The sequence below is a fragment of the Acartia tonsa genome, chromosome 4, assembly GCF_053477335.1.
Source record: "Acartia tonsa isolate MP-2025a chromosome 4, ASM5347733v1, whole genome shotgun sequence".
Classification (NCBI taxonomy): Eukaryota; Metazoa; Arthropoda; class Copepoda; order Calanoida; family Acartiidae; genus Acartia; species Acartia tonsa.
The window spans coordinates 6926532-6952774 of record NC_137263.1 but is presented as its reverse complement, the minus strand read 5'-3'; the positions used below and the strand labels follow the sequence as shown (position 1 = coordinate 6952774).

General features: G+C 31.2%; 3 protein-coding genes across 3 annotated transcripts in view; 2 read left to right on the top strand and 1 right to left on the bottom strand.

The window, feature by feature from the left end:
* The window catches only part of LOC145318201 (A-type potassium channel modulatory protein DPP6-like), a 30955-nt gene extending 21507 nt beyond the window's left edge, over positions 1 to 9448 (top strand). The window contains exons 7-18 of the mRNA XM_080159542.1: positions 121 to 187; positions 332 to 509; positions 1879 to 1940; positions 2270 to 2362; positions 2838 to 2885; positions 3837 to 3919; positions 4803 to 4871; positions 5006 to 5103; positions 7743 to 7866; positions 8279 to 8371; positions 8696 to 8817; positions 9349 to 9448. Of these exons, the coding sequence (XP_080015668.1) occupies positions 121 to 187; positions 332 to 509; positions 1879 to 1940; positions 2270 to 2362; positions 2838 to 2885; positions 3837 to 3919; positions 4803 to 4871; positions 5006 to 5103; positions 7743 to 7866; positions 8279 to 8371; positions 8696 to 8817; positions 9349 to 9448 (1137 nt within the window). The remainder of the gene's footprint in view (positions 1 to 120; positions 188 to 331; positions 510 to 1878; positions 1941 to 2269; positions 2363 to 2837; positions 2886 to 3836; positions 3920 to 4802; positions 4872 to 5005; positions 5104 to 7742; positions 7867 to 8278; positions 8372 to 8695; positions 8818 to 9348) is intronic.
* Positions 9449 to 9749: 301 nt separating this feature from the next.
* On the top strand, positions 9750 to 16874 carry LOC145318202 (uncharacterized). Its single transcript, XM_080159543.1, has 10 exons — positions 9750 to 9865; positions 10238 to 10371; positions 11288 to 11437; positions 11845 to 11998; positions 12857 to 12912; positions 14707 to 14798; positions 15507 to 15575; positions 15741 to 15834; positions 16108 to 16219; positions 16649 to 16874. The coding sequence occupies exons 3-10, from the start codon at positions 11379 to 11381 to the stop codon at positions 16748 to 16750; spliced, it is 738 nt and encodes a 245-aa protein (XP_080015669.1). The 5' UTR covers positions 9750 to 9865; positions 10238 to 10371; positions 11288 to 11378; the 3' UTR covers positions 16751 to 16874.
* Positions 16875 to 22656: 5782 nt separating this feature from the next.
* The window catches only part of LOC145315847 (uncharacterized), a 78943-nt gene continuing 75356 nt past the window's right edge, over positions 22657 to 26243 (bottom strand). Inside the window, exon 7 of the mRNA XM_080155973.1 lies at positions 22657 to 25187. Within this exon, the coding sequence (XP_080012099.1) occupies positions 24286 to 25187 (902 nt within the window). The 3' untranslated portion in view covers positions 22657 to 24285. The remainder of the gene's footprint in view (positions 25188 to 26243) is intronic.

The window sequence follows — 26243 nt, the reverse complement described above, 5'->3', positions numbered from 1 at the left end:
CCCAAAATTCATATCCAGGTGTGCATCCTCTAGACTCTAGGGAACTTACTAGTATGTCAGTTTATAGTATTACAATATTCAAAAAGAAAATTTTATGTATTAAACAAAATGTTTGTTTAGAGCAAAATAGAACCTGATGAAATAGTTGTTTCTCCTTCCAGAGATTATATTCTATTAAGGCATCCAGGTAAATAAATCTAATTTTTTTTAAATCAATATACTTTTTTGCAAGTATAGTAAATTTAATCATAAAAAGAGAAGAAAATGAAAAAAAAAATAGTTTCAGGCAGAAACCGTTACCTATTTTTACGATTTTTATTTATGTTTCAAGATGAGGATGGTTTATCTGTTGAAAATGAAAATCAAAGATCTTCGAAATGGTTTGACTTGGAGGGCGATGGCGTGGGTTGTTCAGGTTTCCGGAGACAGCCCAATGCTGGCAGCAGAAAGTCCAGCTGGAACTATGAGACTGCAGCCTGGAATTATTCTCTTTATAATAGTACTCAAGGGTAAGAACTCTTATTCCCCCAGGGAGGGAGGGGACATTTGTCTGTAAATTACACTTGTTTCCAATGTTTTATTCGGTGGCTTCAAAGCTTTGAATTTCGAGTCTACAAAATGGGTAGTTTTGTTTATCATTATTGCCTAATCTTATCCATTAAGATCCAAGTTTTATCCTTTCACAAAGAAAATACAAACACGGACCTTTAGTACTTAGTTGACTACATTCTAAATTTCTAATTTAAGCTTACGTTATAGTTAGTTTATTGCTATTAACTTATCTCTGTATTAATGCATAACCATAGTTTGATAATTTATTGGCCCCAATTAGGTTATTAATTTCATTTCGAACAGTTATAAAATGTTATAATGTATGAAGTTGATAATGTTTATTAAGGCAATTTAGGTTTGAATCAATTTGATTAATTAGATTCTAAATAATTAGCGAAAAGCACATTGAAATTTGTAAGATTACATAATATTTTTAAAAGAGTATTTGGCTTTTTAAGTAACGTTGGAACATTAACTTTAAACATTACAATGAAAAACCTGTCTAGGTTTTTTATTAAATGAATTTTTGCTCATGACAGACCAAAATTTAAAATAATGGAATCTACAAAAACTAAAAGTAAAAACCATGACACAATAAAAGTATTTTTTTTTTGTATGAATTGTCATGATTACGTAAATTTTGCAATTCCTCAAGGGAAGTTTTCTACAATTAGGATCAATCCGTCTGATAACTGATTCTATTATTTGATAGCCTGTATTTCCACTTAGAAACTCTATATCATTTTGATATTAATTTTTAACGTGATGTAGTTGTCCTATTGTCTTAATTTATGAAATGGCGATTCTTAGGACGATAAGACACCAAGTAATAAGCAAAGCAAAATTTAATCAAATATTATACCGATAGTACGTTGATTTAAATTTTCTATGTATCAAATACTGGTTTGTCTACTTTGTTAAGCTTCGCCTTTTATGGTTGTTGTTATCCTTGATACTTTTATAAATATGCCTAAAAAGTTAACTTTAGAGAGCTCTAATTACTCAAGTTTTTGCAATTCTAGATTCAAGTGTTTTTTTTAAATAGCTTCGGTTGTATAATTATTTCAATTTGAAACATTCAACAATTTATTTTTAAAATATTTTATTTAAGATGGAAACGTATCGAAAGCTACAACCTTTGCCTCCTCCCCCCCCCCCCTTCCTAACGCCTAAAATGGGAAACCCTGCATCTCTAGCAAAATATGCTCAATGTACAAAATGCATCCCCCTGGTTTATGAATGGGACTTCTAGAATAACAACATTGTTAAATCTAGTGGACGGGATAAATTGACACCCTAAAATACTTTGCCTTTTTTTTTATTAAGTTGGTACTCAGGATTTCTACCAGGACAGTCTCTACAGATGGTCAAGTGGAGTCCCGCAGGAGGTATAAGCTTAATTTCAATATAAATATTAAATGATAAATTAATTGAATACAGAACAGCCATGGGAGTGATGAAACTTCTCCATGGGTATAGCATAATAAGAAAAAAATACTCCATTCTTTTTTCTAAATTCTGTACTCGCTAGGCACTTTAAAGTAAACGCTTAGGAAACCAATGTCAGTATGATAAATTTTACCATTGGGGCTGGTAGGGGATGGGTGGATATTTATTGTTTTATCTCTGGATTTTTGGGTTTCATAAAAAGAAAACAAATTGTTTAGTTCAACCAAAAATTACTGTGAAACAAGTAGATAATCATATTTAATTCTAGGTTTAGTAGGTGTGATAGAGAGAGATATTTTTTTCTGGAGGAAGCCAGAGGAAGCTGTACAAGGAAACAAGGGAATAAGAATCACTTTCTCAGGTCAATATATTACATGTTCAAATTCAACATCCATTATAACATAATAAAATTCCTTAAATTGTAAGATATTTTCAACCTAAATTATGACTATATGAATTCAGAATATAATAAGAAAATAAAACGTATTTTTCAAGCAAAGTAACGAAACTACTGTATAATTAACTTTGTCTGTCTGTCTAGTGAATCCGTAACGCTATGGAGGAAATAAGATTTTCTTGGATGCTATCAAAGACAGAGAGCTTAAATTTTCAGTGAAGATTCCTAAGATATATACGAATTTAGTCTGTACATTGTTTTGTCCGACTGTATGTCGGCAATGCTTGAATGGGGCTTCGTGATTTTTTTCTAGTTTTTGCATATTATCTCTCTTTTTTATTTGATGTCTGAATATCTGCACTACAAATTAAAATGAGTTGGTTGTTATCCCTTGTAAAGAATTAAAATTAGAAGGTTTTATGAAAATAATTTTGTACAGGCGAGGATGAAAATATTTACAATGGAATAACTGATTGGTTTTATAGAGGTATGAAAGTCATTAAAATGTAAATAAAAAACAGGATAGAGTTTTCGTCTGTCTGTCTCAAGATCTCCAAAACAGTTTAAAAGACGAATTTACAATACATATCCTTATAATAAATTAACAGGATGTTTGTGTGTCTGTGTGTCTGTGTGTTTGTGTGTTTGTACCGAAGGATCTCGCTAACCGCTGAACCGATCGGGTTCTCCTTAACAGGGTAGATTCTCATATGTCCCGGGAAGGTTTATAACTATTTTGGGGGAGGGTACCACCACCCTCCCTAGAGAAATTAAATTTTTTTTAAATTTCTCAATTTTAGAAAGAGAGTTCAACGAAAAACAAACATCAAACGTAAATTTTTTTTTACTTTTTCTTTTAAAATCTAAAATAAGAAATTGAATTATTAAATTCGACTCTCTCCTCCTCAAGTGCCCATAGAGGCCTCTAGGGGCGTAGCCGCTAGTGTATATATAATCTTTAATGAATTATGGGTAAATATGTAAAGTCAGCCAGTTTTCTAACAAAGTATTTTCAAAAGAAAATAAACATTTTAATCCTACTAATATCCATGAAAAATTACACAATTTTAAAATATTGAACCTATTACATGTCCTATTTGTAAGGATTATAGTAAAATATTTATTTATTCCGTGTCAGCTTTACAAAATTTGGAAATACCACACATAAATATGATGGACATGGATCTCATGGACTGTTTAAAGGAAGGGTGTGATACCCTACACCCTACCAGCAGGGTTGTGTTTTAACACGTCGTACCCAACAAACTATCATATGTTTCGAATAATCTTGGCTAAATAATTATCAGTATAAAGAGCCTGATTACGTGGCCTTTGTTTGCGAAACCTTTGTCTGAAGGTCCTTATTGTTCAATTATGGCAATAAGTTACGCCTGTTAATGTTCCCAAGCACCTATTAGTGTTAAACCTACATTTTTAGAACGAGTTGGATGTCGGCGGGAAAACCTGTGGTTTTCAGAGGACGGCAGATATCTAGCATTCATTTCAATTAATAATACAAATGTAAGTATTTCTAAAACACGCTACTCTCTTTTTTTGTGCATATTACAGTTCCTTTTATGTGTTATCGATTCTTTATTCATGTACAACTTTATATCATTTTCAAACCAAGACAATTTTTCCTGTCTCATAATTACTCACTTTTAAAAGTTTAAAGTGACAATATTTTTCTCTTATCATCTCTGTCTTTACTTAAGATTTTTACATTTTTGTTTTATATTTATTTTCTCTAAGTGGTATGATACAACAAATTATGCAAATAAATTTTTTTTTGGCAAACCTTTAGAAAGTAGTATGGGACGAATTTTGTCAAATTACTCGAAATGTTTGGAAATTTGGCGGTTACATTCAAGTTTAAGGTCTTTAGGATCCCAGGATGTAAATCATTAATTTTATGGCGGCTGCAGATGCCGAACCCGTGACTTTCCATAAAAGTGCCTGTCAAGAAAATGCAGCTGCAATAACCTAAAAAAGCTTAAATTTCAACAGAAAAAAGATAGTTTGAGATAAATGAATGGAAATAGAAAGGAAAAGACCAATTTTTACAGAATCTGATGAAAGTTAATTAATCAAAAATAATATGTCAGTTAATTAAGAAAAGAACAAATTAGAAAAAACAAGAATATTTTATTCCAATAGCTGCAACGGTTGAATAATAAATATTGAAAATGTAACATAAGAGCTATACTTATAGGGCAAATATTATGATTTTCAAGTTTTTTTCTTGCAAGCTTAGTTGAGAAAACAAATTCAATTATCTCTTTTTGGTTCATCTCAAAAGAAAGTTGTATATCTTAAAATATTATTGATACAATTGGATACTATAGAGACACAGTACAAATTGTAATGTAGAAAAGCTTTGCTTGTAAAAGAACTGTTTGTTTAGGTTGAGAAAATTCTGAGTTTTCCACTGAATTCTCGTGGAGAAATTAAGACTCGTCTAGCATTTCCAAGGGTAAATTTTCAAATTTATTTAAAACCTGTTTACTTACGTTTAACAGCTAAGATTTCCAAAAAGTTTGATGTGTTTGTAGGATTGCTTTGTATAGGTACTTAGTAAATTTTAAAATTAACATATTTGTATGTTAGTATAAAGAAGAATTACCTGACTTGAAAGTTTATCTGGTGGATTTATATGATCATAATCCTACCCCTGTTCAAATTTCGTTTCCTGAATCAGTATCCAGGTAAGATTTTTTTATTTTCTTTTACGAAGCGACAATACCTTACTGGATGGATGAATATTCAGTCCTTAAGGAACCTTTTTCATCCTTTCATTCTTTACTCCCCTGATTTTCTTAATTATCATTAGGTCATGCTATCCTGTTTTAGCTAAAAAGTGAATTATTTTTCTTTCTTTCTTTTTTTTTCATTTTTACCCTATTATAAATATTTTCATCAAATGCAATGATTAAGTCAAACTGTAACCTAAATTTCGGCAGTACACACAAACAGACTGGAAGACCTACATCCTGCTACTTTTATAATATATAAAAAATACTATCAATAGGTATGATAAAAACCACCAGTCCTTCAAAATAATTATTTGAAATATAAACTAATTAACTAAATTCATAAAAAAAAACTTACATAAATAGTACATATTCAAAATAAATTCAACTAATTGAACTTTTAATTTAAAATATTTCATAATTGAATTGCTTTTGAATATTACCTTTGATGTAAATTGAATAGGAAAAAAAATACAAAAGAAATTGAGAACACGGAATAATTTAAGTAATATTGAAGTGGGTAAAGGGGGAAGGGGATTCTTAATTATGTTTTTATTAAAAATGTTGTGTATTTATAACATGAACTTTATTATCAATTAAAATGTATTATAGATAAGCTTATTAAAAGTTAGTTGTATTGTAAAGAAAATTTTTAATTAAAGTCTGAAAATAAAACATGTTTAATTAAAATTTGAATTTTATATTATTATCGGTAGTGCTGCCTTTTCGGTAAACCCCTAACATCTTAGGGGTGGGAATGGTGTGAAAAATAGCATAAAACCGTTCCAAGACTCAAATCAAAGATTAAAATAAACTTAAACCTTCTTAAGAAAAAGTATCGTTTTTTTAAAGATCATCTTTTTTATCTGAATTAATTGGGTTTTTTTGCATAAAGCTTTCTACAGGTTCTTGTCGTTTGCTACTTGCGGCAATCAATTGTCTTAACATTTTAATCCAGCCAAAAAAGTGTGTAACCATGATATTAATGTCAGAAATGAAAACTTTTAGTAAAGCCATTGTGCCGACTTAAATTTAATTTTTAGATAGCAAACCAATATTATGTCAGCCACAAAACTTTTAATTAGAGCCATATAGTCGATTTAAACCATTGTATTAGCATATCGATAGAATGCCAACAGTTTTACGTGGTTAACAAAATGATATAGTAAGCAAAAATATTTAAAATGATACAGTAAAAGCAACCGTCATTTTTACCCTGATAAAGTTATGTAAGAAATAAATGTAACATAATACATAAGTTACTGTAGTAATTTCCGATTATGGTATTAATATAAATTACAAATACAAGTACAAATAAAATACCTTGCTTTTGTTATATAACAACTTTTTAAATTTTATTTATTTTTTTTGTCAAAATTTTACGGCATTGAATTTCAATACATCTTTTTCAATTATCTAATTTGCCAAAACTCAAAACAAAATAGTTCAAAATACATGGTTAATTTTAACAATTAGGCCAATAAACATAACAATTATAGAGTAGCTAAGCTTTACTTTTTTTCTCAAGACATAATTTAAGAATTTATAGTGTCATGATATCATTTTACCCAATTGCTTTCATATTAGGTGTTGATGAGGTATGAATTTTGATACTTCTTTAATGTATGTTTTAACCTTCTTGCAATTGTCTCTTTTTTTATAGTTAATACTCAAAAGACGCAATTTGTTGTATTTTTTGTTAAGAATTTAAATTGAATAAAAAATTTGCTCAAAAATTACTTTGTGTGTTGTACCTTTATGCATACTTTGTTGTTAAATAAACCATGAAAATTGTTTAGATTCCTTGCTGAACTTCAAACCTCCAACAATTAACCACTCAATAGATATATGAAGTTTAGATTTAGATTATCCTTTAGATTTTCCTTATTGGACCAATATGGACAGAGTCTAAGAACATCTGACTATATTATTTATCAAAAGTGTACAAGGATAATTATATTATCATTTCTTTCGTTTAGTAAGTCAGATGTAAATAGTATAGCTTGCTAAGGAAAATCATATCGTATAAAAATGTATCTGCTACAAATTTCTTTTTAAGTTGAACGAATTATTGTGTCTGTTTGAACATCTAGGATAATAAATCTTTTAACCACTAAAACCAATTTGCTCAAAGTTAAGTTTCTTCCTTCATGGCTTCGTAGCACCTAAATATTTTTTAAAAATTTTAACATGGCAACGCGATTTAGTTTTCTTTTATATAGAACCATTATCTGGGACAACATGGCACTTTTTTACTTCTCTTTTTATCTTATATGTTTTTCCTTTGCACTTTTTCACCTTCAACAGACACACATTACTTAAGAATGACTATTATAGTCCAGTTATCCAAAGAATTTTGGAGGTAAAATTTTTTTTTATTTGTTAACTTTGTCATAAAGGACGACTTAAATTTTTTCACTAAACGTTTGCTCCTGAGGAATTTTGTTGTACGTTTTACCTCTAGTACTTTTGTTGTGTTATAGGTCGACCTATGTCCTTTGTGTCTTGGCTTACCATTATATATATTTGATTCTCAACAAAGTTACCTAATAATGTTTCATACCAAAACAATTATTTAAATTTGTTAACCTCAGGTCTGGATATTTGAGTGGTATAGAGTGGATAGATACAACAAGCTGGTCTTTATCCTGGCTTCATTCGCAACACAAACTTCAAGTTTTCATGTACTGCACGGTCAAAAGTGCAGCATGCGTACAGGTATAGATAATTTACAGAGTTTGACAGTTTACATTGATATAGATTTGGTTGTTAATTTAGTCCTTAGATATTGGTCAATACGTACCTCCATTTTCAGGGTAGGGAAAGAATGGGGGGGGGGGGCAAATAGGCAAATCCGAATTTTCAGATTAGCGGCATAGCTATTCATTTTGGATAGTATTGTGCTTAATGGGTGAAGATTTTTAATAAATTAACAACGGAAACTAGTAATCAAAAGGTACTTCTACATTTTATATTTAAAGTAAAATCATTTTAAAACAATAACGAAGCCACTAATCTGAAAATTCGAATTTGCCTCTTTATTTGGTTCTCAGTGTACAAATATTGTAAAAAAAAAATATTATTACTCTGCTCTGTTCATAACCTTTGTCATGATTTGATTTATTTTTAGATTTTAAGAAGAAACCTGGAATATTTTGTCGATCTCGAACCGGGTTTAATATCAAAACATAACAAGCAGTTGTTTTATGTTCACAAAGAAAAGGTAAAACCTGTTTAATATCCTTTTATATTATGTAGTAATTTTTTTTTGTTAAGAATCGGTAGAATCGATTGAGTTCTACATTTTAGGGAAGCATCATTATGGTTCTGTGCAGGTTTTGTGCCTATATAAAATATAAGTAGCTTTTTAAAAGAACTATCTGGTCTCTGCTGAACTCAGAAAGTAGTAAACCAATGTTTCTAGTTTGAAAACCTGCTTTCGCGCTTCCTACTGAAATCTAAGTATTACAGAGAAAGGCAAAAAATGCTTATATTGTCAAAGAAAGTTAATGAGCGAAATTTGAGTCGATATTTCTTTAAATTTTAGGGCATTGACAAGTTGAATGTGCAAAATTTTTCTAAGAATAATGAAAGTTCTCAACAATTATTATTGTCGGAAAATCTGCAAAGCATTCAGCTCTTGGGAATCAATCAAATCGACAACCAAGTGTAAGTTTTTTTTATCTGATTTAAATATATTTTTACAGCATGGCTTCGAAACCGATTAACATCCGTAGGATATGAACCGGGTCTAAGTCTTACTGAAAAATCATGTATTGTATTGTATTATATCCAGTATTCGACGAATATAAAAATGTACAATCATAATATTAAAAGCTGTTTTGTTAGCCCGTGCCTTCAGCATCTCGGGGTTAACAAAACTGATATTAATCATATAATTGTAATTTTTATATCCATGGAAAGCTGTTTATAATACGATGCGACAAATAACTAATCTAAGTTAAAAAGAGTAGAAGTTAATTGTCGAGAAATTTTATTTGGATTAGATCTCATTTAACTGTGAAAAAACCACAACTCCTATCCAATCTAAAGTAATATTGACTGACATTGCATGTAATTTACAGTTTAGATTCTTTGTACTCATTTGTCAAAAAGCCTTGTCTATTTTTTTATAAATCTAAATAACTTTATATTAGATAACAGCTAACTAATAACGTTTATCTAAAATTTATGTTTTAGAGTTCTTGTTGGTCGAGTAATGAACAAAACATCCTATAACCTGCACAAATTTCATTATTCTCAACACTATGGTCAAGAACAGGAATTTTTATTTTTTTAAATGTTTTTAAATCTGTATCTGTAATTTTTTTAAAGAGATATTGCCATATTTTGTTCAGGTTCTAGTTAGACTTACAGCTGATTTTTAAACTGTAAAAGGTTGATTTCCCTGAGGCTTGGAGGCGGCTGCCGAGCCCTGCAATTATTATTCAATTTTTTTAAAACCTACCACAAAATAAATATGTAGGTTGTCATATACAACTATATTTTGTTAAAACAGCTTGGCATTTGATGAAATAAGTATTACTATACTACAGTTTTTAATTCAATAGAAAAAATAAAAACTCATATTATATAGATTGAATTGATCTGTATAAGTTGTAACTTTACAACATCTAAAACAGAAGAAAAAGAAAATTATGAGGAAAATAAGCAATGCCAATATCATCCATCCAAAAGCTTACAACATTATTTACAGGTAATATTTTGTAATGGGGGGCGGATACAAAGATTTAATAGGGGCCCGGCCGATGGACTGTATGCTGTACACACAAAACCTGTATTCTTTTCAAAATTAATTAAAAGAAAATTTTATAAATTTGTTGGCAATTCAAGCAAGGACGTCCAAGTTAGGGAGGGGGGTGTTAGTAAAAGCTTGGAAGTCCTTAATCAAGTCAGAATTAAAAATTGTGTTTGATATCAATCTACTCTTTTACATTGATAATGTTGTACTTCTTATGGATACATTTGTCCTTTCATTTTTTCCTGAAAATTAGATTAGCCCATAATTACTTGAAATAAGCTTAAATTATAAGTGCATCATTATAAGTTATAAAACTACTTGATTAAGGTTTGCACAGAGTACACCAGGAGTTCTATATCTGTTCCAAAAACTTTTCTTTTATCACTGGCATCTGCACACACCATTTCAATTGATCAGAATTTAGAATTTGAACAAGATGTGAAAGAATATGCATTACCTCTGTAAGTATAATATTTATCTTTCCAACATTTAGATTACATTTTTTTTCTAGCAAATCTTCTCTACAATTTATTTCATCTAAATATAAAGAGTCAGGGAGGGAGGTCATATGGGAAATGAAATTACACTGGTGCCCATAATTTTATAACTATCTTATTTGTTGGCTCAAAAACTTTGAGTACTTTCATTGAACTTTGATTGGTTTGTTACAAATTGATAGTGTCCAAACTTCCAACCAATATTTCTACAGAAGGGTAATTTTGTTTATATAATGTAGATGATTGATTATTTCCTTTTGTATTCCTTGAGAATCGAGCATTGGTGATTAATCCTGTGATAAAAAATTATGTTAGGAACAAAATGAAGGAAAGTGAAAGAATATTTTTATTCAAGGTTTATTAAATCAAAATTTCACGGCTACCAAAGTTGACTTTTGTATAAATTGGGTGGCTATGAATTTATATTTCATTAATTAATCGCTAAATAATTTCAAATAAAAATGCACTGTTGTGGATGTCGTCATTGTTATTAGTTTTACTTTTATCATTCTGTACGTTTGTAATAAAAAAAATAAAATTTTCTTAAAAATAAGTAATGCATCGTCCAATATATACTTTTTAAATTCTGGATATTCCAGTAATGCACCAATCCACTTTCTAACCCTAGATTGAATTAAGAAAAAACGTATTTGTGATTTATATTTTATGTCAAGATTATATTAGGATTAAGCTTCACTAAGAATGTAGAAAAGCAAGTTCTTGTGAAAAAAAAACTGTAATAGGGGGCGGGGGGCAGGTCCATTGGTAAATAAGAGGAACTATACCCAAATTTTATATATAATAAAGTTTCTACAACAATTAGGCAAAATTTGTAAAAATCTAAACTTGCTAAGTAGAATTTGTAAAGTTTTAATTTCAGAAGAAAAGTTGTTTCTTACGACACAAGCTCGGACCTTCTTCGTGCTTCTAATGACAAATCTGAGGATCCAGAAAGGTATTTTGGCCTGGAGATGTTACATAATCCTGTTGTGCCTGGAGAATACTCTGACAGGCCTATACTTTTATTCATGTAAGTAGATGGATCAGATAACATATGGCTTTCTATTTTTTTTTAGTAATGCAGATACTCTATAAGTGTTTGTATATATGTTTGTCTATACTTATGCCAGGTGTCAATGTCGGAGCCAGGGAGGGTTTCCAAATTTTAAGTAGAATTGCAGATAATTATTTTGACGAAGATATTAATGAGCATTCAGTATGTAATTTTCTTTGTCTGTCAGTTTTTCAGTCATGATACGAAATATAAATATTAAAATACGTGAGTAAGGTTTCGTGATTATCTTGATCTTAACAAAGCATCAGATACTCTTAAATTGTCTTGTCCATATTCCCAACTATGATGTTTGACGCTTCGCTACTTACGGATTTTGACATCCTTATTAATGTTTATACATATAATTTGAATAAAATATTAAGGCCGGATTCTCCTGTGCCATCTATACCTGGAGAACAGCTGGAGACATCTGTTGACAATGATAGCAGAGGACCCAAGCATGGACTCACATGGTCCCATTATCTCACCTCCAGCCTAGAGTTTATCATCGCTAAACTTAGGTTTACACATAATGAGGTAATTTGGTTAAACTACAACCCAGAGATTGTTAAATAATTAGTTGAAAAGTTTTGACACTACTTGTTTAGAAACATCCAATAAAAATTCAATAAAAGCAACAAATAATAATGGGCCAACGAATAAGATAACGTAATTATACAGAATATATTTACAACACCCTTGTAATGTTTTTATCAAGTTTCTAAGTTATTTTGAATGAAAATTTTGCTTTTGCTCTGTTTTATATGCTTGTTGGACTTTATGGAGTGTTTGACAGCAAATAATATTTGAAAGTATTTCCCAAAGCCAGGATTAGGATATTTTTTTTTTTACACATTTTCCCTAAAAGAAGCAGAAATATTTACTAAATAAAATGTATCAAGAATTTGTGTACAAAAGAGTATTAATTCAGATTGCAAATAGTCTGTTTTGTTACATAAGAGTTGCTTAAATTAAGTAGAAATATCATTCAAATCTTTTTATAAAATCCCAGAAATGATGAAAATCTTAGTTACATAAGAATTCCAGGAAAAGAGTAATTCATAATGTTCTCCAAAGTATTTGGAATAGAAGTAGAAATTTAAGTTTTTTTACCCCCATAAAATGATGAACTAATCTTACCTTCACCCTGACTTGTTTTGAAAAATGAAAGTTTTCATAAATAAAATAATGGCCGCACAAGTAAGGTAGTTATAGAAAAAAACTACACCTCACCCCCCCCCCCCCCCCTTTAAAGTTGGTAGGGTAGGGTTCAGTACTCGATAGGCTTTTTGAGAGAAATCAGCAAAAAGTGCCTCTCACAAACTAAGCATTGTGCATACGTAATACAACGCCTTTTATTTTGATAACTTTGATTTTGATTCATATTTATTTCAGACAAAGTTGAATCCTTTGAGTGAAGATTTTATCGCGAGCTTTCAACAAATAATCAGGTTACCTGTTCTACACACAAAACCTTTTGAACAAAACAAAAACTTTGTCATCATTACCTAAATTTTAACGCGAAAATATGAAGCTTCAAGAAATATTATTTACTTTACTATTCGCTGTTATTGTGTCAGATTGTTTTTTTTGTCAAAGTTCCTTCGTTTAGAAATTTAATTAAAGGAAAAGAAAGCTTTCCTAAAATGCATATTCCTATCGGCCAGTAATTTACCTGGATTTTCAGCTTCTGACAGATGGACAAAAAACGGTGTTTACTCTGGACAGTCGAATAAATAGATGGATAGACAGATGGACATACATTGTAATGCAGAATAATGAATAAATTTTATGTCCTATTTGACTATGATACAATAAGTATAAAATACAATTGTGTAGGTTGGTATACTATACCTCTCTGTCACGTATATTTAAATACATATGTATATGTATATGCCTAATTTATTTGAGGTAGCATTCATATTAAAAAAATATTTTTTTGTTATCAAATAACTATATAATATTAATTTGCAGAGTTTGATTTAAATGAAAACTGCATTCCAAATTAAATGTAATAAAATCTCTTTCATCCTTTCTTCTATTATTATTGTGTAAGTTGATGAATAAAATAAGAGGCGTGTTTAGTCTTTTTGCTCGGGGGGGGGGGGGGTTAAGCACAAACTACAAATAATTTTAAAATTCCCATTATTCATTTTTAAAACGATCTTGGATCCAGGACTCAGGGAGGGTGTAAAAAAGGATTTTCGATTAAAACTGCCTGGGCCAAATAGAAAACATCTCTTCCTCTTGTTTTATGCAAGGGAGGGGAAAGGGGGTAAATGGCTGTATTCAAACAAACGGAGATGTTGGTTGTTATAGAGCCAGGGTGTCGTGTAACTAGATCCCCGATAATGTCTACAAAGCAAGGACGTGTAAGGATTTGGAGGGGGGGGGGGGGAAGCTGGGTTGTCGTCTTTATTCCTTCCTACAACCCCCTTCGATCGCAAACTTCTGAATGAAATAATAAATTAATTGGAATCTCTCTTCAGGGTTTATATTCTTGTTTGTTTTCGTCAAGATTTGGCGGTTTACCTATTACCCAATGAACCCCTTCCCCCTTATTTTTGGATGATTTTTTTCTGTTTTCTGCTAATGCATGATAAGGTTTTATTTAGTTAAAGGGCAGCTCCACAGTGTTAGGGCCTTCTGCACTAGAATTAGGAATAAAGAAAATGTGGTAATATCCATCGAACAATGATACAAAAATTTGACGTTTCCCTCCTCTATTTTTCTCTGGTTAAGTTTAAATTGGATTGTCATTACTTTAAAAGATGCGAAAGTGTCCAGTTTCTTTTTTCATTACTCTTTAAAAAAAAACTACCCCTTCTCATTTCTTTTTATATATGGATGGTTTCAGTGGTCCAGAATTGATTTGAGGAAAATCTCTAAGATTTTGTTTTATCATGTTAAAAATAGTTTTATTTGTAGATTCAGGAAAAATATTGGAAATAGAAAATAAGATATTTTCAATTATATAAATTAGCTGCAAAATATTTTTACAATTACATCTTATCTATTTATATTTCTAATTAGTCAAATTGCAATAAATGGTGATAACAACAATGTAAACTGTAGGCTAATTAATCATTGGAAGCATTATATTTAAATCCAAATATCTAGCCTAGAAAGAAGTCGAGAAAATCCTATTATCCTTCGATTGAAATTTAACAGCAACGAAAAGTAAAATATCATTTTTTACCTGTGTTTCTCCCTTTTTTTTTTATTATTTTCGAATATTTATTTAGATACCTGAGAACAAACAATATGACGACAACAAAAAATGAATTGTGTTTGGTTGGCCGGGGATTTGGAGCCTGGCTGGCAACACTTCTTCTAGGTATTTATATTTTGTTTGGTTGGCCGGGGATTTGGAGCTTGGCTGGCAACACTTCTTCTAGATATTTATATTTTGTTTGGTTGGCCGGGGATTTGAAGCCTGGCTGGCAACACTTCTTCTAGGTATTTATATTTTGTTTGGTTGGCCGGGGATTTGGAGCTTGGCTGGCAACACTTCTTCTAGATATTTATATTATGTTTGGTTGGCCGAGGATTTTGAGCCTGGCTGGCATCACTTCTTCTAGCTAGGTATACAATTTTGTTTGGTTGACCGGGGATTTTGAATGGCAGCACTTCTTCTAAGTAATTAAATTTTGTTTGATTGTCTGGGGATTTTGAGCCTTGCCAGCAACACCTCTTCTGGGTATTTATATTTTGTTGGGGTGGCAGGGGATTTGGAGCCTGGGTGGCAAATCTTCTTCTAGGTAATTAATTTTTTTAGTTGTCCGGGAATTCAGAGCCTTGCTGTCAACACCTATTATAGGTATTTAGTATTCACGGTTTTACTTTTAAGCAGGCAAGGAGGGGAAAATGGGGGATAAATTCGTTTTTCCTCAATTTGTTTAAGTTATTAAAGTATCCAATCATAAGCATCTTGAGCATTTTAACAACTATGATATTGTTCAACGACCTAGATTAAATCTAAACTTTATCTCAGTTTGGTTATTTGTTTGTTATTAGAGATTGAATTAATTATGAATAATTTTAGCAAAAGAAAAGAATTCTACACTTGACTGTGCAGTCATTATTGATCCAATAGCAGATTGGACTAAATTAGGTAAATATTTTTCTTATTTGTTGTTTTTAGGCACTATCAACTATTAGTTATTTTTCGTGGCCATTTTTTATACAGTAATATTTTTCATTCAAATTTATTATCCTTTAAAATTTTGTGCATTTTAATTTGACACTAACTGATGTGATGTATTTTTATGTAAATTAGATACCTGGCACCTTGGCAAACTAATGTCTTCTCTACAGATCCAATCTTTGCATTCAATACATATCAATAATTTTGCATCCAAACTACCACCCAGGTAAACTTTTGTGTTCTTGTTATATCAACAACAGAATTGTTTGGTTTATTGGTAGTCGTTATTTGACTTTTATTGGTACATTTCAGAAAACTATTAAACAATTTATTCTAGTGTAATATCAAGTTAAATATTATATAGCTTTTGAACACCATTACTATACCGTACTGTCAACTCATATGATTAAATTAGCAAATACTTTGCATGCACAGTTTCCATTTTTAACATTTTGTATTTGTTGCTGCGCTTCTAAGAAACATAATTGTCCTTGTTTAGGTTGCGAATATTGTTGGTTGATGCCAGCAGTGATAGAAGTCCAGATAGAATACAGCACACATTCATCCTATCCAAGGCATTTCTTCAGTCAAGGGCAAACTTTAAACAAATGGTAAGCATTTATAGTAGTGAATATACTCAATATCTTAGGTATTTTTAAGTTGGCTACAAGAGTAGAATTCATGCATGTGCTTTTATTTGTCTGGTCAGTGCATTAAAACAAAAAACCCTGGTTCATATGAAGTTTAACTCATTAAAATGAAAGTAGGTACTTCAAGACAAAGACCGTGCAATGAAAGGGTTGACTATCTAGTTAGTAATGATGAATAATGTAATATGAACGAATTTCCTGCTCTAGAAATAATGGAAGCAGAGTATCTGCTTTAGGGTAAATGCAGAAAAAAATTAATTTTTGTAGAATGTCTTCCAGTATTTTGTTTGAATTATTAAAATTTGTATAATGTCTTATATGAACAACAATCTTAAAATTGTTTGCGTCTACCCTATAGCATATTTTTAAAGAATCTCCCCTCTATTTCAGGTATATCCAGAGGAAAAATACAGCGGCGAATATTCTCGCCACCTGGCCGCTATTATACAACAGTTTATTGATAAAAAACAATATATCCAAACATTATCGTAAATCAAAATATTTTTTTAATTTGTAAATTATATGGTAACTAAGCATAAGGTATTTTTACATAGAATAATCAATTTAGTTCTTTAACAAATGTTGTTTCTCTAAGCCAAATACTCGGTGAATCCCAAAAACAATATATCCAAACATAATCGAAATCAAATTATTTTTTTATAATTTGTAAATTATATGGTAACTAAGCAAAAGGTATTTTTACATAGAATAATCAATTTAGTTCTTTAACAAATGTTGTTTCTCTAAGCCAAATACTCGGTGAATCCCAAAATCATCATTTAATTCATAAGTTTATTTTACTCCATAAAAACTATAAATGTGCATTCAAGAGGGTGATTGAGGGTGGATATTTCATACATGAAAACAATATATTTCTTAATTCCGTGAGATTTTTTGTTACCCAGTTTCCACAACCAACTTTTCTACAGTCAAATCTATAATGAATTTTTTTACGACACACTATCCCAAGTCCCTGTTTTTTTACACTTAATAATATATGAAATAGGATAATATAGTTAATGTATATATAAAGTTAATGTATAACATAATATGTAGACTCTGTTTTTCACAGTTGTAAGGTTAAAAATATTTCGTCTCTCTAAAAATCAACGACGATATCTCCGAATATAAGGGATGATAATAGAGGTAAAAAGAAACACATGAATTCAATTTGATCAAAGATCAAGGGCTTAAAATCTGTTTTTTCCATATTTCTTATCATAATCATAAGAGAGACGAAGTATTTTTCAAGCTTCCAACTGTAAACAGAAATAATATGATTTCTCAGTGGTACTTTTGATGTTGTATTACAAAGAAGACAAATTATTGTTCAATGTAAACCTAACCAAAATATCATGTATTATATGGAAGAATTACGCCTAAGTTAGGCCAACTTAGATAGTTTGAATCACCTACAGATGTAGTAGGCAAACCTATTTTATAGATATACATATATGCCTGCATTTTTTATGTGATTGCAGTTATTGAAGATAATTATTGTGTTGATCAAATAAAATTTATAAACTTAAACTCATTTTTATGTTCTTGTCTACTTTGGATAAAAAAAAGCAGGATGACAACATCCCTGAAAGCGGAGTTCTGTAGAACAAACGAACATGAACACTTTTAGAGTGTCAAAACTTAATAAGCAGAATATTATTAATCCACAGTATTACGTAAATTTTGGATTCTGTTTTAGGAAAAACTTGCATTTTTAGAACTTGATTGAAGAGATGCTTCGCTTGATTTTTTTGCCTTGTCCAAAAAACAGGTAAATGTGATGTTTGTATCATACAAAAAAAAGTTAAAAGTCAGTCTGTTTTAAATTGACGTATGTATATCTTTTTGGCAGCGATTATAGAGTTGCTAAACTTTCTAAATTGTACCTATCTGTTACAGAAATCATCATTTATTGTTGGAAAACGACAGGTCAATTTAACAAAACGAAAAGAGCAACTCGTTACGAAATTACAGGCCCTACCTGTAGAAAAGCTTCGCTTTTAAAAATACATTAAAAAATATATCGCTCAACTAATAGTAATAGCACAAAAAGTTACGATTTTTAAACTTCCTTCCTTGCCAATAAACTATAAATGATACAAGAATGGTATTTCAATTATTAAGCCAATTTCCAATCAAACTTTTAAGGCTAAGCATTTTTGACATGTCTAAAGCTGAGCAAATTAAATTTTTTAATAGTAGGTATTATTGCACACCTTTTACTTTAAATAAAGATATTATTAACAATACCCTAAGATGTTATTTCAGGTCGAAAAACTTTACTTTTGTCCACCTCTGATTGTTTATTTAAGAGATGCATACTTGAAATGAAATGTGAATGAAGCTAGTTAGAATTACTAAACATAAATTGAATACACAATATAACAATCCAATACACTAGATGCAAGAACAATGTATCAATGGTTCTAAAGGATCGGAGAAGGATGTGCATCACAAACATATGCATAATATGTACCTGTTAGAGGACCTGAAGATTGGGCCAGGTTTAAGAATAAAAAACAGTACATAAAATATAATAGACAATAATACTATTTTAAATTTCATTGGATTAAAGTTTAAACGCTTGGTAAAGATGGTAAAATAAATCAGATTGAAGCCGGAGCTTTTTGAGAAGGTATACCTCATTTGTATCTATATTTAGTTGAAGGCCAAGATCAAGGTTCTATATTGAGCACTGTGCCTTCGGCAAAGCCCTTTTTGTGGCTAAATTGTTTACTTTTTCTGGACGTTAAGTTTTTTAGAATATTTTCCTTTCTTTTCTCAATTACATTTAATGTTCTGGTTCCTATTAGCAAACTTAACCAAATCCATAGGTCCTTTTGGATGAATCTATGTACATAAGCTGGCCAAGATAAGATAGAACCATATATTTAAACAGAGTAAATAGATGGAGTATTTTAGAACACATTTCACATTCATATTTTATTGGTAAGGTATTCAATTTCATTGGCGAGAAGTATATTTTACAAATTTTAGGCATTTAGGTAACAGTCACATGTAATTGATATTTATACAGCATGTTTCAGAAGTGTTGAGTAAAAGTCAAACGATAATCCAATAAAATCCGACATTAGGCTAAGGAAACCATTACCCATAGGCTAGCCTATGAAATTTTATAGAATATGGCGCAATGTCTATGAGTAGCTTAGATTTTAGATAGTTAATAGTAATACATATTTTAAATTGGAGATCCGATACTACACTCGAGCTCCGACTCCACATCGATTTCAGAAATGTAGATCCACAACATTTCTTTTTTTGAGGCATCGTTCTGGCTCTAGTTCTAGGGGAAAGGCGATGGGTGTAAAAGGGTGTCAACGCCCACCTTAAGATTGGCCCGCCTTACCCTTTTCCCCCACTTAATGGTTTTACCCTCCCCCCCCCCCCCCACTTTCTTGTGGTAATTACCTGTGCACGTCAATGGTTTTAACTATTTCAATTAACAGAATTGATTAAAATATTTCTAGCAACGAAGACGACATTTTAAAGCCAAGCAAACTAAAACTTTATATTTTAATCTCCACAACTGATATCATATTCGGTTTGATATTGAAGAAATAAAAAATATTTGAACAAATTCGATGTGCATCATCATTTTTAGAAGTCAAACACAAAGGGTCAACAAAATAGGAAATAACGAAATAACAGTAAGCAACTATCTATAATATGATATGATATAATTATATACAAATTTTGCTGTGCAGCTTAGGGTGCTTGTAACTGAGGTTTGCTCACAGTTGAGGTGGTTGAGGGTCGATTATGTAAAGCACACTGATGACTGTTAGGCTTTTTGCATGGTTCGTTTAAGCAGCGCGACTAGCGTTAAGGCTTTTTTAGTGGCTTATTGAAACTGTGCATTTTATTACGGCTGTGACTGAGGTTTCTAAAAATTTGGGTGACATAGAATTAGTAAGGTTAGAGTTGCTGCGTTTTGGGGTTGCTAAGGCAGAGTGACACTTTGAGTGATTGTTGCTGAGGGTAGTATAATTGAAATTTGGTTGCTGCAGCTAAGGCTAACTAGGTAGCTTTTGTAAGCTTATAGGCTTTAGTAAGCCTTAATGCAACTGAAGCTTCTAAGGCCTGGTAAATGTAGAAAAGCTTCGCTTTTAAAAGAAATTTATACCATATAAGAGTAATAGAATGGACAGTTTGAATTTAGGAAAGTTTTAAACTAATTTAAAGGAAAGACAGCTATTAACTAAAATTTGTCTTGTCTCATCAATTAACATGGCTGATAATGTCCATAAAAGCCAAGCCCTGAAACAGTTGGTCAAACGTACATTAACACTTATAGAGTGTCAGAACTGAATAATCAGAATATAAATGTATAAACGTCGAAACAAAATTGGGGAATAGTCCCTTTCGTAACATCGCCCCATAAGGTGCGATGTTACGAAAGGGACTATACCCCAAAATTGTAAGTAAATTTGTTGAAAAATGCTAACATCCTAAATTAACGAAAAGAAAAGCTATACTTTCCGGACGTATAGACGAACGGGCCAAACCTAATAGTAGAAAAGTTTCGCTTTTAAAAACAAATAATTACAGCTAGCTAAATGTCTTTTAATTCGTAATTATTGCCAAAAATGATAAACCCTTTTTTCCTTGGTATCCTAAGTTAAAAATCTGGCATCCACCCACACACATAATGTTGAGCCCCATGTTTATCCATCATATTAAAACATCATTAAAGTTCCATACTAGCGCACTAATGATATGTACCATACTATATATGATAATGGTATACTCATATTTGGCGAGAATAATTCTATTTAGACTAATTTATAGTCAAATAAGAATGAGGCATAGCTATTTAGTAGATAGGTTTGACATCATACTTTAAAAGAAAGTCCAAGGGGGAGGGGGGAAGTGGTGATTACCCCCCCTCCAAATAAAAAAGCTTGGACGCCCTTATACTTTATACAAAAAAAATTCAAAATCTACCATTATCTTTACGGAGCCATCCATTTCTTTTTCTTTTTCAGACAACTTTCACATCCATTTGTATGTGTTTACATACGAGAGCTTCTAATCATGTTACGTAGAAGATAAATGTTTAGTCATGTAAAGTAGTTTTGCTCGCAATTTTTGAGTTTAGCTCTTTTCCTAGAGATACATGTGATGATAATGGGATCAAAATACCTCAACTTATTATTACCATAGTGTTGTATACACTATACCTACACCCTTCTCACACCTCAGCAATAGTAGCGCAGCTACTCTACTATTAGGGTCACTACGTCGGTAATCTGAAACTGTTATCTTATTTACAGTTATAAGATAATTACCTCATCGTTATGGAACTTATTTATACAATGATTTGTTATGGTTTGCAAGGCTACTCTCATTTATAAGAAGCCCAGATAAAATTAATTTTTTTTAAAGACTCTATTTTTAAAGTGTATATACAAATTATACAATTGTTACGTTAAAAATTTATAGCTATATAGTCTCTTTATGTTTTGTTTGGCCTAATAGATAAATAAATTTTGAGTTTTATAAGGTCTGTAGATATTTTCTACTATTAAGTACTATAAGGGAAACAATAGTAACACTAAGTTGAGTTAATTGATGTATGACATGTTTCTATCGAGCTTTGCTTTGGTGGATTTTTATGATTCTTGTTATATATACTATACACCGTTTAAACCATTATCACACAATTAAGATTCTTAATGTTGAACCTAATTGTGATAACTAAAAGTTTTGCCCTAAAACGAAGGCAAGTTCACGGACATTGGATGTGAGCCTTATTAATGGGGAGGAAGGGACAAAGGGATGAAATTTACAAAAATAAAAAGAACCTTTACTAATGTGTATAACTTTTACTTTTCCATTCTAGTCAGCTGTATTTTTTTGGTTATTTATCTACATACTGTCAAAAGCTATTGAAATATTAACCCTCGCAGATACGGAAAGTGGGAAAAAGAGATGGATTTATACGCATTTTTATGACGTCAAACAAGACACTTTCCGTATCTTAACCATCTTCATATAATAAACACTTCAATTTTTGGCTGTTGTGTCATTTGGTTGATAAGAAACATTTTGAAATATTAGCGGATAAATTATCTAATAATTAAAAATAGATTAAACTAATTTGCCGCTAAAAGGGTCCAACCACTTGTTCATCTATATAAATATAACCAATTTTGCGCTGGTATTTTAACAAGGAATCACATTATTGGTTCATTTTAGCGGCAAATTTAGAAATAAAAAAAGTTTTGTCATCAAATTTGATTATGTAAAAAGTCAGCTGACTCGAAAGGCTGGTGGAACAGACGTTCACACATATCTTATTATCAGAGAGGCTGCGCTTATCTATTAGTAGTTAATTTGAACTTTGAAAACAAATTGCATAAGATAATAAAACAAAATGATTTTCAAATATTTATTGCCTTTTAAAAAAGCATTTAATAATGAATAGGCATGTATACAAGATAGCAAGAGTAGAAATAGCATGTTAAAATAAAAATATATATAAATATCACATAGAAATTTCAAGAAATGCAAGTAATACAAATATAGGATTACATATGAGCATAAAAATAAACAGAAATAGGTATTATATATTCAATTAATCACCGTTATAACAATTTTAATTATCAATAGATAAAAGTGCCCCAAGGTTAAATCTAAATGTTTTTTTTCTATTTCCTAAATCAACATTTACCTTTCATCTATACTATTGCTGAGTCTTTTATCTTTTTACTTTATAAAGTTACTAGCGGCTTTGCCCCTAGCCTCTAGGGGCTCTGCCCCAAGAGATAATTTTAAAAAATTTAAATTACATAAAAAAATAAAAAGGTACTACTGGTGCTGCCCGTAGTTTAATGTTCCCCAGAAAACATTTTTTTTTTGGTGGGGGGGGGTTTCATTTAATGGGGGGGGGGGGGTTGGGTGTGTCCCACCCCCCAAGAAAATAGCTTAAAACCACCAAAGGACCAATAGGTATATACCCTAAAGAGTAGAATCCGATCGGTTCAGTGGTTACCGAGATCTTAAGGGACGTACGGACGAACAGTCAGACATAATTCTACTTTGTATTATAGATTAAGACAGAGGGGGCAAAATCTTATAAAATTTCTTAGTTAGGATTTAGGTATTCAAATAAAATAGTATAATGATGAGGTACAAAAAAGAATACATTTTCATTACTATTTTTAAAATCTATTGTATCTCATTTTAGGTTAAGCCAAAATTTTAAAATTCGGGTTTCTTGCTATTTGCTCTATAAATATTTTCCAAAAGGCACTGAAATTAAGGCAATAAGAAATATAAACATGTATAAATAATAATAAATGAACACAACAACATTAGAATTTGATTTTAGGGTAACTAGAGTTTCAATATTTACAAAAATAATTAACAAAATATTATATGTAAAATAAGATTACATTAAACAACGACAAATATATCCATAAATAACGCAGCAAAACCAAACTAATTTCATTTTTAAATGAAATATCGTGATAATTCTCGAACCTTTTCCTCCATAAAGTTTTACCCCAATGCAATGTAATGGTAAAATTATTTTTTGTATGGTATTTTAAATTTGTTGGGTATGGAATGACTAAATTATACCCGATTTGTTAAAATATAAGGCTCTAAATCATTTCGAAAAGCGCCAAAATTTGTGGAGTTTGGAGTTAAACAACCACAAAAAAAATTGACAATGTTAAATTCCCGTTAATACGGATTGATAGACAACATTAATTACAGTTATAAAGTAGCTATGCTGTTTGACACATTTTTAAACTACATTGCTTGTATTATACATGTCTATTTAAAATTTTGATTATAAATTTGGGTGCTGAATGGAATGCCTTTTCAACATTTTTACTGTCAAGTTATTTTTTTCTGAAGAAAACAATATTTTTGGACTCAATGTTTTAACACCAAATATTAATTCTAAAATTACTGCAAAACAAAGCTCAATTTTGATTCTTAATCAAAGAAGCAAATGAAAAGTTAAAAAGGCATAATTTAAGCAAATTACTTGGCAGCTAAATTGACAATTCTAAAATTTCTGCTAATGCAGTTGAGCTCGACACCTTTCTATGGCTTGATTTGCCAGATTCCGGCGGTTTCTTTACTTTCACAACATTGTTATTAGCATTTTGAAAATATTCATCTATAAATTTTTCAAAAGCAGCTATTTCATCCAGAGCACTTTGGCTTATTTTGCCAATATCATGATTATTTCCACCGCCCTCAGAATTAGAGCTAGTATAGCTTGAGTTGCTTGACTTTCTGCTGGCTGTGCTGCAAGTATCCGTACTGCTTGCTGTCCCCTGTCCAGAATCTGTTGAGCTTCCTTGTGATGATCCTCCCTCTGTGCTGCTGCTGCTGGTTGATCCCAGTGACCTGCTGCTGCTAGTTGACTGTTTCGGCAGTGTTGTGTATCCACTGGGCGTCCCACTGCTGGCCAGCGGAGGCTTTGGTGATGCTGATGTGGCGTCTGTCAATGACACGGGACCGCCATGGTTGAATGTTTTGGCGCGACGCACACTGTTGGAGTGACTTATACGGTGGGCCGGCTTTCTCTGGGGCTGGAACCTTGTGCTCAGCTTCTGCTTAGTGACCACTGTGCTGGCTGTGCCACGGGGCCTGTGCCTAACCAGCCTATCCTTCATATCATAAGGCTTATTATTAGGTATAATATCGGGGGCAGAATTGCGACCTTCAAGCACGCGCTCTTTCTTACTAATTGTGACACTTTCTAATAGATCTGTAACACTGGCTGACCGAGGCGGCTCTAGAAGCTGTTTATCGCCTCGCCGCCTCTCTCTCGCCCGGTCACCATCCGCTTCATCTACAATTTCAAAATCAGCAGACTTGGGCCGCTGTTTGCGGCGGGATCTAAAATCAATGGCGTTGCTCAGCATTCGCAGCGGATTTCGTCGGCCTAGAATACAAATAAAGATTAAATTCAAATTATATATATAATTTTAAAATAAAATTACTACAATGGCGAATTTATAATCAATTATCTCTCAACTTTGTAAGGCCTGGTTTATATTTAATAAGGTAATAGTTCATAATTGATCATATTAGGTGCATATATTAAGATCATAAATTATCAAAAATGCCTTCTGGTAAATGGGCGTGCACATACTAAGCTAATAGATGCATTTACAAGCTACATTTTTTTTGTATTTTGCATTGTTTCAAGATTGCTTAGAGGATTTTAAACGATTAATGAAATAAATGAATAAAAACAATAGTTTAAATTTAAAAAAAAAGATTTATGATTATAAGCAAGAAAAATCAAGGTTTTGTTTGGCAAATATTGAAAGGAAATGACAGTAAGAATATTCAGGGTTCAGCAGCCGCCCAATCTTTAAATGGCTGGCTTCACATGGATGAAAAAAGGCTAAATCGGCTAAAGATTGTTTAGAAAGGCAGATTGACTGGTAAATAAAAACAAATAATAATTATATTTAAAACAAAGGCAAATATATTATTTTTAAAAGTCGGATATATCTGTCTTTTTTAATCAACCACAATTTTAGCTACAGATTGTCAATTCAAATCCAAAAGGGACAAGACCGCGGGTTCGGATGTCTAATGTTCATAAAATGGGCCGGCGGCTGAATCCTGCTTTGGTAGTAGCTGCCTGCCTTGGTCAGAATAAAGTAAACTTAACATTTACGGTTCCAAATGTTTATTTGGTTTTGGACATACAACTTTTATGGTCGGTTTCGGGAATTTTGTTTGTTTATTGCCTTTCCGTGTATTTTTTAGAGGCCAAGCTTCTCTATGACTAGGTAGGTAACACAAATATCTTCAGTGTTTATTAATTGGTATAATTACGCAATGCTAAAACAATTTCTTTTAAAAATATATTTTTGTCTGAAAATTAAACTTTCTATTTTTGTAATATACAATAAAAGTTTAAAGTTGTTATTGCTGCGCTACACATTCACACAATTGTCCTTGATTTTACTATATTTATTTATTT